The 15,189-nt window shown below is 38.1% G+C and overlaps 2 protein-coding genes across 2 annotated transcripts; one reads left to right on the forward strand and one right to left on the reverse strand.

Annotated features, from left to right (window-relative positions):
• Nucleotides 1–763: 763 nt before the first annotated feature.
• hspb11 (heat shock protein, alpha-crystallin-related, b11) lies at nucleotides 764–5,423 on the reverse strand. Its single transcript, XM_061729944.1, has 5 exons — nucleotides 5,286–5,423; nucleotides 5,076–5,182; nucleotides 2,532–2,600; nucleotides 2,410–2,453; nucleotides 764–2,315 (listed from the first exon to the last, which is right to left on the reverse strand). The coding sequence occupies exons 1-5, from the start codon at nucleotides 5,375–5,377 to the stop codon at nucleotides 2,217–2,219; spliced, it is 411 nt and encodes a 136-aa protein (XP_061585928.1). The 5' UTR covers nucleotides 5,378–5,423; the 3' UTR covers nucleotides 764–2,216.
• Nucleotides 5,424–6,147: 724 nt separating this feature from the next.
• Nucleotides 6,148–11,861, forward strand: smn1 (survival of motor neuron 1, telomeric). Its single transcript, XM_061729945.1, has 8 exons — nucleotides 6,148–6,273; nucleotides 7,301–7,372; nucleotides 7,463–7,582; nucleotides 8,409–8,600; nucleotides 9,051–9,230; nucleotides 10,859–10,933; nucleotides 11,324–11,428; nucleotides 11,643–11,861. Exons 1-8 carry the CDS (start codon nucleotides 6,226–6,228, stop codon nucleotides 11,697–11,699), a joined length of 849 nt encoding a protein of 282 aa, XP_061585929.1. The 5' UTR covers nucleotides 6,148–6,225; the 3' UTR covers nucleotides 11,700–11,861.
• Nucleotides 11,862–15,189: the final 3,328 nt, after the last annotated feature.

The following is a 15,189-nucleotide window of genomic DNA, read 5'->3' on the forward strand; positions in this document are numbered from 1 at the left end:
GTTGGTCAATAAATGTGTGGTGATCTGTTAAAAAGAATGCTTGAGAACTGCTTAGCTACAAATCATTGCATTACATTTCCTCAGCAAGCCGGCAGAGGTTTGGAGGGAGACGGAGTGGAACTAAGGTGGTGTTAACCAGTGGCACTCAAGCTCAAGTGACCCAGAAGGGCTGTGCAACACATTAAGCTTTAGCATTGAAAGTGCAAAATTTGGAAGTAACAAAAGGATGCTATTGCAGCTTGAAAATGCTTGTTAGATAATAATGATAATAATAATAATAATAATAATAACAACAAGATACATTTTGTATTTATTCATTTCTAATTATGCTCATCCAGGCTTGCTATTCAAAATACATGATGATCAATAATGTGTTTAAACATAAACTCATCACTTATTGGGCAAATTTTATTGCTTTGGTTTCAAATATATAAATAAATTATACTTTTTAAAAGACTGAGAATGTAAACTCTTTGAGAGGTTCTCTTCTCAAAGTTCTCTTCAATTCCACACTTCATCAGTCACTGATTACCATACTCCATTTCTCTTGGATTTAAATAATGGAAAGACCGTTTTCATCTCCCGTTTAATTATCTAACTTCTGCCTTTTGGCAGCAATTCCCTCCTTACACAACAACTCTTTCCATCTTAGATTCTGTCATAAATCAGGTGAGGGCACCACATCAACACTTAAAATCAATTTTAGGCCCATTGTCAATGTACAGTATGTGGTTCTGTAAACATAAAAACGAGAACGTGTCAGAGATGATAAGAACTGGGCAGGAAAGAAAGAGTTGGTTGAGTTACGGCAATGTTTTAACTTTCATTTAATCAGTTATTGTCATTTGGGCCCCATAGTAAGAAAGTATGGTTCGGGGAAGGCTATGATAACCATATTCTTTACATGGATTTAGCTTAACATTCACTTTTGGTCTTTCACATGTCACTGGGTGATTGGACAGCAGTCAGGCAGCCGTAAGAAGACACTGGTGAATAATTTAGCCCTGCCTGCCCTGCTGTGTCATGATAAAAATGCAATCATATCCTGCTGTGATTCTGCTGATCGGCTGACAGTAAAACACAAAAGGGACAGGTTTCATTAGTAAAGGGGAGGAGCTACAAAAACCTTATTTAACATACAAATAGAGATCTTGGCTTACTTATTGACTAAATTTATCATTGGAACTGTTCTAAGAAAAATATTGCAGTCCCATAAAACGTAGGCTTATACTTCATTTCAAAGTCAAAGCTCCCCCTTTAAGATAATAGTAAATATCCCCTGCTGTTAAATAATGAATGAGTCAATAACACTGCATCAGTTTCTACCTTGCCCTCATTACTCACTACACACTCACATACTCAAATGTACTATAACCCAGTTGTACCCCTGAGCAATTAGGTACTCTGAAATATCAAGGGGCTAGTTATTCAGGCATGTATTTCATATATTATTGGTTTACTCTGAGACTTGTATGCAGACCGAACTCTATTCCCAAGCTTCTCTGGACTCAGCAAGTAATTGGAGAGGGAGTCCCAAACGGTCATCACACACTGCTGTAGCCTTTGCTGCCGACAAGCTGAAATGGCAATGGAGGTAGATGTGTTCATGCAAGTGAGTGTGTGAGAGAGATGTAGAAATGCAGGAGGTGGCTAGCGGACTTTGTATAAATAGGCCCGCAGCCTTTGAACACTTGCTGGTTGACTGGGAAGCCATCTGGTTCTGCAACACCTCCATCCCCCACCGACAGCAGCAGCATTATCATGATTATCCATGTCTGGGGGGATGTCAATTTCTGCTCATGGGGAAATGGCTGAGGGGAGGTGGTAGTCAGTGTATGAATGCCAATTTAAGCTCTTGCTGCTAAAAATTAGTTAATTAACTCTGTCCCTCACACAGAGTGAGTTCCTTTGTAAGTAATTTTACCATTCAACACAATCCAGCTAGTTTGTTCTAAAGCTTTGCCAACTATCAGCTTGTGAAATTACCAGGAGCAGTTGAATAGTGGATGAAAAGCTCCCAATGTGAATCCATAACATTACATAAGTAAAAACGGTGAAAATTGCTGGAAGCAAATCTTGGAACAACAACATCCAACTTTCAGTCATTAGTTTTGTCTGGAACTGGCACTTTGTTGATAAGATTTCAAGGATTACATTAACTTTTGCTTACAGACAATTTTATTGGGATCAACTTTCCATACACACACAAACAAATATTAATTTCTTACACTGACTTTGTGCACTGACACAAAGTGGTCATATCCTGAGGTGATGATAAAACGAAGGTGAGTTGCAGTACAGCCATCTACATGTAGCTGAAAAAGGAATAAAACAAAGACAGAAAACAGTTTTACCCATTCTAATCCAATACAATCTAAATTTTGCTGGAATACTTTTGTTTCAACTTACTGAAATAGCATTTGACTGAAGATGTCCATCTGTACGTTCAAATTCTGTAGGGCAATGAGTTCATTAATGTTGATTTCAATTATCTAGACTTGAAATCAAATGCAAAAACAACATACCCTTACCTTTCTCTGTAACAGACTCAAACTTAGAAGCATTTGATGAGGTGTTCTTTTCTATCTTTAGATGCTTGACTGTAAAATAAAAACATTGAAACTGACAAGGTTATGAGGATTACTTGTAATCAGTCAGTAACAAACTATGAGAGTCAGATATACAGTACATATGTTGTGGTTGATTGGCAGTGGTGGTATTGCAAAAACATCCATACACTCACACGTACATCCATACACTCTCCCAGGTTGGAGAACACAACTCCAAGCAGATCTGGAAGTCACACAGGATCTTTCCCGATTCATTCTCCACCACCTGTGATTGATGTCCCACCTTGACTTTGGAGTTTCCATATACCCTATTCTCATATTCAGCGCAGATGTTTCTGTACACTACAACCGCCACCTGGTTGTGCAGTTCAATGTTGACTGCCAGCTTCTTGCATCCAGCTATTATGTGCTGGGTTGTTTCTGGGGCATCTTTGCACAGTCTGCAGCTGGGGTCTTGTCTGGTGTGGTAGACCTTGGCCACTATCGCTCTTGTGCTCAAGGCCTGTTCTTGTGCTGCCATGATTAATGCCTCAGCGCTGTCCTTCAGGCCAGCCTTCTCCAGCCACTGGTAGAATATATATCTCTGTGTGTGTGTAATATATATATATATATATATATATATATATATATATTTTTTTTTTTTTTTTTTTTTTTAAAAAGCATTCAATCCTAACTTTATTTTCTGTGAAAATATGTGTTTGGATCTTAGACATACCATTAAATATGTAAAAATACATACACAAAACTAATGCAAAAGATACTAAAACAACTGTATACCTAATCTACAGGAAGTGGCAGAAAACTTTGACAACAAATGATGCATGTAGGGTTGCCAACCGTCCCTTGAAAAACAGAATCGTCCCATATTCATAAACTAAAGTACGCGTCCAGTATTGAGCTGAAAAGGGACGCACTTTGTCCTGTATTACTGTGAGAGTCAAAAAATAGTCATAAAATGCCAATGGAAAATGGCATTGAGCTGTTGAGTTTATAAGTTATTTTTCTGTTTTACTACAACTGTATCCTACAGTCATGGCCTTTGATGCACAAATATGTTTACAAGTTTTCTACAGACTTTCTGTTTGCACTTTTGTTATTGCACTAAAAATGTGCACTATTACAGAATGGATGTTCTGCTTTCTTTCTATTGTTTTATATAAATTCATACAATTTTAAGTTAAGCAGGAAAGGTTTCTGTTTAAGAAAGATACTTATTTTATTCAGTTCATTTTGTTATTTTGTATTAAAGTGAATTGCTGTATAATAATTTGTTTTCAATGTGTTCATGGCATTCAAAAATATGCATCTAATTCAATTCAGGTTCAGGTCAAATAGTTTAAAAAAAATCGTTTCACTCAAAAAAAAAAGAGGGCTAAAAAAAATTCACCACGCAACTTACAAAAAAAGGTGAATGCAATCGGTGTCCCTTATTTATTTTTCAGGGAGTTGGCAACCCTAGATGCATGTAATAGTCCATGGGCCAGACCTGATATCAGTACCACTCAAGGTGACCAAAGTTACTTATGATTTTTGAAAATGTCTGTAGATGATATTCTGATATGATAACCCTTCCTGAGTGGCAGCTGGATCAAAGTTATCAGCTCATGAAGTTACCACCCCCTTCAGGTTAATTGATGATTCTGATTTGGGTATATTATACATTTCCTGAATCCTTATGGTCCTGTGAGTATTCCAGCTTTTGTATTTTTTTGTTGTTGTTGTATTTTTTGTATTTTGTGTCTCTAATGTTGTTTAGAAAACTAAGCTGGTTCCTTATCTCATTGTTATGTCCTTTATGTCCTGTATTTGCATTAGCCTATATTAGGCACTAGCCTAGTGGCTGTTTCATAGGAGCCTAATGATGCTCTTCTAGTTTAAGGCTCACAATGACCTGTAACAACAATAATATAGTATGGAGTATATTATACATTTCCTGAATCCTTATGGTCCTGTGAGTATTCCAGTTTTTGTATTTTGTGTCTCTGTTGTTCCTAGTTGACACAGGGCTAAAAGATAGCCTATCATTTAGGCGAACAGTGTGTTAAAATGTGTGTTGTTTATAGTTTTAAAGAGCTGCAGTGACCTCTATGTTGGTCAGAAAGATTCACATCTTAGCTTCAATTATTGCTTAAAAGTTCCCCTTTAAAATGATACCAAAGACAATATTGTGAAACATTGACAGATATCCTGTACATGAGTCTAAACCAGGATATGCACCAGCATCTAAAATGTAATTTTCTGAAGGGGGTGGGTAACTTCATGAGCTGATAACTATGATACAGCTTCCACTCGGGAAGGTTATCATACCAAAATATCATCTACAGATGGATATTTTCAAAAATCATAATTAAGTTTGGTCACCTTGAGTGGTACTGACCAGTGAAATGTTGGCTCTGGCCCATGGACTATAAGAAGAAACAGTGCATCAGAAATCTCTACCATAAGTATTTTTATTGTGTGCGCTGTATTTAATCTGTTTTGTTTTGTTTGATAGCTTGTTCTTACCATTATAGCTCTCCACTGTCAGAGCTGATAAGGTCGTGGGTTCCGCAAAGCGAACCACAAACTCCTGAGGAAACATCCCGGTGGACATCCAAAACTTTTTAATGTTGCTAGTGTAAGAGGGGGTAGTAGGGGAAACCACAATCACAAAACCTGAAAGATATTGAAGTGTGAAGCTTTGGCTCGAATCTAAATTTCAAAAGCAACATTCACCCGTCGATGATGTTTTCCTGCGGGTGGTTCTCATCGCTGGACGAAGCCAGGACCACTTCTGCTCCCAGAGAGCTGAGAGAGGAATCAATCATCAGGACCGAGTCGCACAGTGGACACCAGTAGAGTCAAATAAAATAACCGAGGCTTCCACGATGAAACACAGCAGCTGCTGCTGCTTTTACGAGTCAACTAGTCCAACTATCAACGTTGCCAAGCCAACCACAGCGTCGCGTCTTGTATGCATCACAGATGCGCTGACGTCACGCTCTGCGTCGCACGTTGCTTTTCTGGAAAGAATGTGAAGAATTTTTTGACATACAAACTAATAATGTAATTAAATTAGAAGCTAAAGATATCTTACTATATTACGAAAACCAAAATTATAAAATTCAACAACTGGTCAACTTAATGATTCTTGTTGCTAAGTTTCACATTCATAAGGCAAAATTCTCCAAATCCTGTCCATCCTTAGTTTCCTTTAAAGTTGATTTCAAAATATATTTTGAGACAATACAATTGGTTAATAACAAAAAAATGTAATACCACTGTCAACCTCATAAAATAAATGTTTACGGATATCTGAATGTATTGCCTTCCTTTTATTATTTAGTGTTTGTTAATGTCAAGAACTACTTGCACTTTATTGTAGCTTTTTTTGTGAAGAGAACAATTTTATATTTTTTGGACTATAATGATGCCTATGTATGTTTGTTTTTAATATTATTGAATGATGGCTGCCATTTATTTTAATGTTATTGTATTTTCTGGAATTGAAATAAAGTTTCATTAAAAAAAATGCGTCGCACGTTGTTTCATAAGGCTGATTTATGGTTCTGCGTTACACCGACGCAGGCGTACGCTGTCGATTTAACGCGGAACCATAAATCAGGCTATAGTTTAAAAACTAGCAAAAGCTAGCACCGACGTTCAAGAGGTCCACATGGCGAACGGATGCAAAGACGTGCTTTTTACCCGCGGGTCTGGACAGGTGAGTTCACCACACACCTGAGCACAAGATGACAGCATATTTACGAACCCTCTTCTGCCTCGTGGTGGTTTATTTTGAGGTGGTGAGCTAGGAGGCTAAGCTAGAAAGGTTTGGTAACAAAGAGGAAAAGAAACGACAACCAGCTGGGTGGCATTTGGTCAGAAGTTGAGTTTTGTAATGGACGTACATCTTAGCTGCATATAGACAGTGGTACAGTGGAGGTGAAACGTCTCACAATTGGGATGAAAAATAACGAGTCCAGAGCATTACAGGACTGTCATCATTAGAATACTGATATTTTCTGTAATGCAATTACAAAAACAAACATGTCATACGTTCTGGATTCATTACAAATCAACTGAAATATTGCAAGCCTTTTATTATTTTAATATTGCTGATCATGGTTTACAGCTTAAGAAAATTCAAACATCCTATCTAAAAAAAAATAGAATATTCTGGGAATCTTAATCTTAAACTGTAAGCCATAATCAGCAATATTAAAATAATAAAAGGCTTGCAATATTTCAGTTGATTTGTAATGAATCCAGAATGTATGACATTTTTGTTTTTGTAATTGCATTCCAGAAAATAAAGAACTTTATCACAATATTCTACCTCAGGAATGCACCTTCTGTGGAGTCCTTTACACTCTTCTACAAGCAGGCTTTCCCCTGAACTCTTCCCTTGACCCCTTTTTATTCAAATATTTTTATTTTTTATTTTTTTGCTGTCCACAACTTTTTATCTTACTTAGTAGCTAGGCTTTGTCTTAGTTTCTTAGTCTTGTTTTTAGTCTTCTTTTTAAAGCGCTCTGAGATCTGTCGTTTCAGGTGAAAAGCGATATATAAATTGAAATAATAATAATTATTATTATTCTAATTTTCTGAGACAGTCCTTTAGTTGCCGTGAAAGAGGCTGAACCCGCCTCTCCCGACCTACATAATTCATAGATGTTTGCTTTTATCGGGGAGATAGTTGTAAAAATGTATTTCCGATGCCGAGGCTATAAATGCAATCTCTTTTTCAGAGTGATGATTCAGATATATGGGATGACACCGCACTGATAAAGGCATATGACAAGGCTGTGGCATCATTCAAGGTATAAATAAAACAACAACAAATTGATGTCTTTTTGTAATATCTTTTTGTTGATAATCTTTACATGTGCTGATTTGGATTTGTGCACCAGACTGCCCTTAAGGGTGAAGAAGAGCCTCAGGCCTCCAAGAAAAATCAACCCGGGAAGAAACGCAAGAGTAACAAAAAAAACCAAAGCAGGAAAAGAAACAATGCACCACCAGATAAAGAGGTAAAGAACATGTAACAGGAACTGCATGTAGAGGGTAATAATGTTAGCATCTACAATGTTTGCTTAAGAATCCACAAGTGTACAAGTTAAATGTTTAAAGAACATCCAATACTAATTCATATAAACCTCTCAGTTCTTATCACTTATTCTGGAACCCTGCAAAAATCCTAAAGCTCTTCTACTAAGTATTATTATGTCTCATTTGATATTAAAAACTGGTGCATTTTAACAGGTAATACAAAACGATTATACTTGGTTTTCATTTACTGAAGATAATGATTCGTGATGTCATATGTCAGTGCCACATATTTGATTAACATTCAACTGTAACTATTAACTTGCAAAGAATACTTGTGGTTTCATACATATTAACTACAAACATACAGTACAAACCAAAAGTTTGGACACACTTCCCCATTTGTTTGAATGAGAAGGTGTGTCCAAACTTTTGGTCTGTACTGTATACCCAGATGAAAATGGTTGAAGGTTAGGAAAAAAATCCTTTTAATATGTATATTGTGTATTAAGTACATGAGTAGAAAAGTGTTTTGAATACAGCTTTGGGATTTTATAAGGTCTAATGATATTAATTTATGCATTTTTTTTTTTTAATTTTTTTTTTTTAAATCAAGTACGGTAAATCTTTTTTGTGCACTGGGAACTATTGGGTGTGCTTGCATGTGATGATCCCTAAATCAGGAAATGCACAGCACATTTTGGTGACCTAACTTAGTGTTTCATCCTTTACGTGGATAATTCTGATTTTTGAATACGAACATTGTGTTGTTATGCGTTGACCTTAACTGTGGTTTATGTGACATCGCAGTGGCAGGTTGGGGACTCGTGCAGTGCTTACTGGTCAGAAGATGGCCTGCTCTATCCAGCCACGATTTCCTCCATAGACCACAAGAGGGGCACCTGTATAGTAGTTTTTATGGGCTATGGCAATGAAGAAGAGCAGAACCTTGAAGACTTGTTGTCAGAGATATCCGAAGTTGATGAAGAATCAAATTCTAAGGTAACATTTTTTGGTTTCATTATTTAAACATTTTTACATTTTGATTATCACTATAAAAAGAGGAATTTCCCAGCTCTAATATATTTGTTTATAACTTTTAGAGATTTTTGACAAAATGTTTTGTTCAATTAAATAGTTTTTACAAAGATATTTCTTTTTCCAAATATGATCATCACAATTTTGAAATAAGCAGTTTTTCTTTTTCCTCAAAAATAAAAATTGATATAACATAAGAAATTTCACAAACGTATCACATTTCTGTAATGCAATCTAATTGAAGCAAAGATTACACTTTTCTTCGAGGCACTTTCTTTCTGTGGATTATTGGTGGAGGAAAAAAATTAAATCTTCTGTTTCAAATTCTTGAATGTTCTGATTTTATTGTATTTTTTCTGGTACATGTTGACATTCAGTCTTCACATAATCAAAGCAATATACCTCTATCTGTAGGTGGGGGAGGTAGAATCGACTACTGAGGAGAGTGACAGGTCAACCACACCAAACCGACACAAGCACCAGCCGCACAGTAAAGCCCATACGTCCAAGCCCCATAATGGACCTCCTCCCACGTGGGCTCCTGGTTTCCCTGGATTTCCCCCAGGCCCACCTCCCATGCATGCTTTCAGACGGGTAAGAAAACTCCTGGACTTCCTTATGTACTGCTTTTAAATACATAAACGGAGAGCAAACTACTGTTGTATTTTGAAATTTTATGAACAGGTTGGCTCCTTGCTGCAGTTAAAGAAAAATACACTCACACACAAACTTTGCACAAACATTAAGGAATTATTGTTAAGGTATTATTTCTTTGTTGTTACAATGCTTCTTGGCAATAAATCTTATACCGTTGGAAAGCTTGTTAATTTCCCTTTTTTAAATGGTGCCACATTTGAAAGTAACATGCATTTGTGGTATGAGCAGCAGAGCTGAGTGTGTGGATTGCATCAATTCATTATTTTTTTCTTCTCTGCTAATTTTGCCATTGACCTGTTGGTGGACTGGATGATTGAAGTTTGAAGAAAACACATATTGACAATTTAACAATTTATCTATTTAACAACCAGGAGCCTCAGTATCATGTGGTAGAACCATACACAGCCACAACAGCCTGGCACCTCCTCCTCGTGCTGATCACCACCCTGGTCACACGCTGCTGTGGGACGGCATCTCATTCAACCAGCATTTGTCCAAAATCAACCAATGAGGTTGTGTTGGTCACTCTGGCACAATCTGAACGCCCAAGCTGATCTCACAAGCGTTCAACGGGGGTTGAGGTCAGGACTGCTGGCAGACAGTTCTGTCATCTCCACTCCCAAATCCTGGAGGTAGTCTCTGATAAACCCAGCTCTGTAGGGGCGAGTGTTGTCATCTTGGAGGATGGAGTTCAGTCCCAGACTGTGGAGATATAGGATTGCCACTAGCTGCAGAATCTCATCTCTATCTCTGCATTGAGATTGCCTCTAATGAGGACGAGTCTAATTTTTCCAGTGAGAGAGATGCCGCCCCACACCATTAAATTACCTCCAATAAAGATGTTACTCACACAGCGCTCTCTGTGTCTTCTCCACACTTTGGCCCTACTATACAACCACCATAGCCAGAATCTGGACTCATCACTGCATGTAATCCTCCTCCACATGTTGAGGTTCCAGTGCATATAGTTCCGACAGTGCAAACTGGCTTGACGGCGAAGGGCAGTGATGTCAGGCCTCCTGGCACCCCCTATGAGACCGGAGATTGGATGCATGCAGTCTGTTCCAGATTGTCTGGGCAGAGAGCCGTCGGCCATATTGTCATGCAAACCTTGTCTGCAAATCTCTAGGAGCGAGAGGCTCCGGTACCAGAAGCTCACACGAGTCAATAGTGAAGGCAAAATAAGCTTCTTGGCATTTGCAGAGAAGATTTGGCAAATTTTTCATGCGTGCAACCCACATACTACCATACACTAATTTTTATATATATGTATATATGAGAGATAGAATAAAATTGTAACATTCACCATGATAAATATGTAACAACAACAACTGAGATGGAATTAATTGCTATTTATTTAATGAGATATTGGATTGCAATAATACATTTGTCTCCATGGTTCTTTTCATACTTGAAGTTGCAGCTGTTGATGAAGATGAAAAACCAGAGATGGCTCTTATCATGTCAGATGAGGTTCAGTGAATATGCTGCTGAAACCTTTTGTTTTGATACAAAGCTGTCTGGAGTATTGTTGACACAATTACTGTGTATTTGAATTCTCCCAGGGGGAAAACAAACGATCCGGTGGTCATGGACCTACACCTCCTTCTTGGCCACCCATGATGCCGTTTGGTCCACCTGTAAGTTTGATTCTACTATTTCTTTTCACTTATGATTAGAAATACTGAATTAAGGACATAAAGTTATTTTTATTTTGGAATTTTGCACAACTACATTTCAATAAAGTAAAATTATGTCTGAAATCATTTTTATAGAATGAGAAACGAGGCTTGTCAAAGGCAACACACTTGCAAGAATAGCCAAATTACCTTGAAGAAATGGAGATTGAGTGGGGAAAAAACAACCTTCATTGTATTTGCACTTAAGCTTCCTTTTAAAAGATACGAAGCTTTTATTGGTGGTACACATTTTTAACAACTTTGACGGTGACTCTATAGCGATTTCCAGAAAAATATTAGGCTTTCTACAGCTGGGTTTTGGTCACACATAAGACGTTTTCTCTGCTTCAGATGATCCCTCCACCTCCACCAATGAGTCCTGACATGGATGACGAAGCCTTGGGCAGCGTGCTCATATCCTGGTACATGAGTGGATATCACACAGGATACTACCTGGTATGTGCACAGATGCCAACCGTCTCATTATGAGCCATGACGGGGATTTACACATATTAATAACAGATTACATCTCCACTGTGTAATAGAAAACAGTGGGTGTTAATGGAAATAGTGGTGTTTTATCAGCTTCCTGGGTGTATCAAGAGTCTTATTTTTATTTTAGGTGGTTGTCGGTATAATGTTTGGAATTATTACTGTTATTTCTTTCCAGGGCTTGAAACAAGGACGGAAAGAAGCTGCTAAATGGACAAAACCGCACCACAAATGATGTCTTGTACATGAAATTGGAGTTTCTTTGGGCCCCGCATGAAGCAGCAGCGGTTTACTCTTATGTGTCGGATGTTTGTCCTTTAAAGAAACCGTTTTCACTTCATTGTGGGGCGGGCAAAGTTTTGTACTTTTTGTATATAAAATGAAATAAAGCCTTTCAGAACAGTATCAGCTTTATATTTTGTTCAATTTATACTGGAAGACATTTTATGGAAATAGTTGCACATTCAAGTTTTTCCAAGTATCTTTTTTTCTAACTAGCATATATTGTGATTAAGCAAAAACAAACTGGAGTGCTTTAATTATTAAAAAAACAGAACCAAATCATTCCACGCACAGAAATATTCAGAACCTGAAATATTCATAACCTAAACACATTTTGTGTTCTTCTTAAACCTTTCTTCAGAAACCTTGAAGCTCAATCAGACTGGATGGCAAGAACTAGTTTAATCCAGATTCTGGCTGTTATTAACCATTTAGATGATTGTGGTGTTTTGTTTTTTTTTTTATATGTGAAAGATCATCTCCAAAGATAAATATTTGTCTGAAATGCTGAGCAGAGAAGAAAAAAAATGTTTAACTAATCTACCTACAGAGGAAGTACTGTGTGACCAATGGCTGAGCAGACAGATCAGCCAAGTGTTGGTGTTGTCAAGCTTCTTCTGTCTTGTATCATGCTGGAAGTTAATTTGGTATTGGCCACTTCAAAATAAATCCCATCTTCCAGTTTGTGGCGGCAAATGTTCCCATCTTATAGGTTAATAAATGGGTCCCTTATGGATTAGGAATGCTTTCTTAATTATGTCTTAATAATTTAAATCAGAGACAGGTGTGTTCCTGTCAGGTTATGGAGGTATCTCAAGGACCAACAATAAAAGCAGGATAGACCAGACCAGTCTCTAGACCAGCTCTCAGGTTCATGATGAAGAAATTGCTCATCATGCTCATGCTCATCTTCTTCCGCTTATCCGTTCCCGGGTCGCGGGGGCAGCAGCCTCAGCAGGGATGCCCAGACTTCCTTCACCCCAGACACTTCCTCCAGCTCTTCCGGGGGGAGTCCGAGGCGTTCCCAGGCCAGCCGAGAGACATGTCTCTCCAGCGTGTCCTGGGTCTTCCCCGGGGTCTCCTCCCGGTGGGACATGCCTGGAACACCTCCCTAGGGAGGATCCAGGAGGCATCCGATACAGATGCCCAAGCCACCTCAGCTGAAGAAATTGAAGTTGTTTAATTATCATACAGTTTTTCAGTGTTGAATGAAAAAAAATTCCAAGAATATGATTTGTCTTTGTCATAGTGGATAGTTATATGTAGACCAATGGAAATAAAAATAAAAGACAAATCAATTTTAAGGTTAAAAGGAGTCTGGTGACTCATTTAGTGCAGATGTCCAGATGTGTGAATTTTGAGCCAGATTTCAAGCCATTCTTTTATACCCTGGAAACACTGTGTTTTCCAAATAAAGAAAATAATTTACCCAAAAATTAATCACGGTTGCGTATGAAACACTGAATAACATTGTTGCAATGGCCAATATTGTCCAGCAGAAGTCAGACTGGTGTAACACTTTCTCATTGTCAGAGAAGGCATCATGACAACAAATCTGTTATTTCAATCCATGAAAAACCACTGCCACGGAGAGAAGCACTCCCCACTTCTGTTTGTGTGCATTGTATGTGTACTCACATCTGTCTCCACATGCCAATTGGAATCCAAGCCTGACCTAAGTACAGTTATAGTCCCCCTGGTGTTTTCCATGCAGTTGATGCTGAGAAGCGTTCCAGTGTAAGCCAACTTCTCTGTTTTCCCAGAGGTGTTCTCTCATCCACCAACTCTGATAGAAACAAACCCATCATCATGTTCCCACAAAGGTGGTTTCATGCTTCAAGGTGATAAGAAGAGTTTCAGGTTGATGACATGTTGAAGCATCTGCACAGAAAAGCAATAGTTACTACAATAAAAACATTGGGATGACTGAAAGACATTTTCTTTCTATGTTATAAGAAGAAAGAAAATGTTTTAATTTTTTTGAGGGCTAGCGTTATTTTTTCTCCATGGCTTGAATAACATTGAGGTTTAATAATGCAAGTAAAGAGAATGGAGCTTTGCAATGGGTCAATCTACTTTACGTATATTTATATTTAGAATCCAAAAAAAACCACATGTAATTGCAGTGGGAACAGCCACACACATTCTGCTGAGCGTGAATTGCTTTCATGGTATGAAAGGAAGGCCAAACAAGTTTCCCACATTTTCTGCATTGGTGATTTGATGCCCACTTACACCCACTCCACTGGTTCTACACCGGTGAGCCACTGACGATGCCGTGTGTATGTTTTGTTTGTGACGGAGAGAAACAGAATGGGGTTTTTATATTAAGATGTAACAATGTGATTGTCTCATTTTTGCTAAACCCTGTAACTTTTCTCCAGCTGCCTCACAGCCACTGTGTTCTGAGAGAATAGAGGCGCCTTTTTTGTTCTGACCGTGGTCAGCATTTCATAGTCCATTGTGACTGCCCATATTCATGGATGCATTTGAATCTTGACATAGCCCACTCTGTTTTTTGTTGGGTTTATTTGCACGTGTGGGCAGGAGTGAAAACTGCAGAAGAAAGAGGGACTTTAGTGAGAGAAAAATGTAGTTTGTGGGATTTGCAATTGAAAAATGTGGTTTACATGAGGGGCAATAAGCCAAACCTATCTTTTTCCCACAGATGGGTTTAAAATCTGCCACTGCAAAGCCTACACATAAGCCAATTGCTTGCTCGCTTCTGCAGCAAATTGAGCTGCCCAAAGGGCCTAGTAGAGTGCAGGAAGGAGTTAAAAGGGGCTCTGACCTTGCTTGGGAAAGCACCACCCACTTCCATGACTGTCTACCCACAAATGACCAGAGATACAACAGGCATGTAAACATAATCTGCATTTAATATAGTCCCTTTTAGGAAAAAAAACATCCAAAGGAGATCACGTTGCTACACGAGGTTCGGGGGCCTACAGCTATTTACTCAAGCTCACTATATCAACAAACATTCTGTTTTTAAATAAGAGAGCTTGGGGGGTAAGAAAGAAGCAGGGCTTCAAAATCCTTTCACTTCTAAAGAGGCAGAGTGCCAAACATTTGCTGAAGTGCTTTTATATAACTATGTTTAAAATTGTGGTTCAGACACCATTAACCCTAACTAAGGAGGCTACAATAAGAGTGTGTTTATTCACACAGAGAAAAAACAGACGCATGGGTTATTAAGTACAACAGATAAGAGCAATTGGTCTGTGCAAGATTTGAAGCGTACGTGTTTTTCACAGTAAAGAACTGTGCACCAGCCTGTTTAGCAGTGCGGATGAAACAACAGTGTTTGATATACAACACTATTAATATCTTCCCGTAAGAAGGAAGCGCCTGTCACCTGCACTGAAAGGCAGACAGTGAATTAAAAAGAGGCTGTTGATGTTTTAGACAAAAATGAAAATCCTATTGAAATTTTCAGTCAA

This window comes from Cololabis saira, chromosome 9 (assembly GCF_033807715.1).
Source record: "Cololabis saira isolate AMF1-May2022 chromosome 9, fColSai1.1, whole genome shotgun sequence".
NCBI classification, from domain to species: Eukaryota; Metazoa; Chordata; class Actinopteri; order Beloniformes; family Belonidae; genus Cololabis; species Cololabis saira.

Bases quoted from the DNA above. Each gene is read 5' to 3' on its own strand.
- hspb11 (XM_061729944.1), bottom strand. From the start codon at position 5,377: ATGATTGATTCCTCTCTCAGCTCTCTGGGAGCAGAAGTGGTCCTGGCT. The intron at 5,183-5,285 runs GTGAATGTTGCT...CTCTTACACTAG, and splicing joins CAGGAAAACATCATCGACGG to CAACATTAAAAAGTTTTGGA. The intron at 2,454-2,531 runs GTAAGGGTATGT...ATTGCCCTACAG, and splicing joins TGAGTCTGTTACAGAGAAAG to AATTTGAACGTACAGATGGA.
- smn1 (XM_061729945.1), top strand. From the start codon at position 6,226: ATGGCGAACGGATGCAAAGACGTGCTTTTTACCCGCGGGTCTGGACAG. The intron at 8,601-9,050 runs GTAACATTTTTT...CTCTATCTGTAG, and splicing joins ATGAAGAATCAAATTCTAAG to GTGGGGGAGGTAGAATCGAC. The intron at 10,934-11,323 runs GTAAGTTTGATT...TCTCTGCTTCAG, and splicing joins TGATGCCGTTTGGTCCACCT to ATGATCCCTCCACCTCCACC.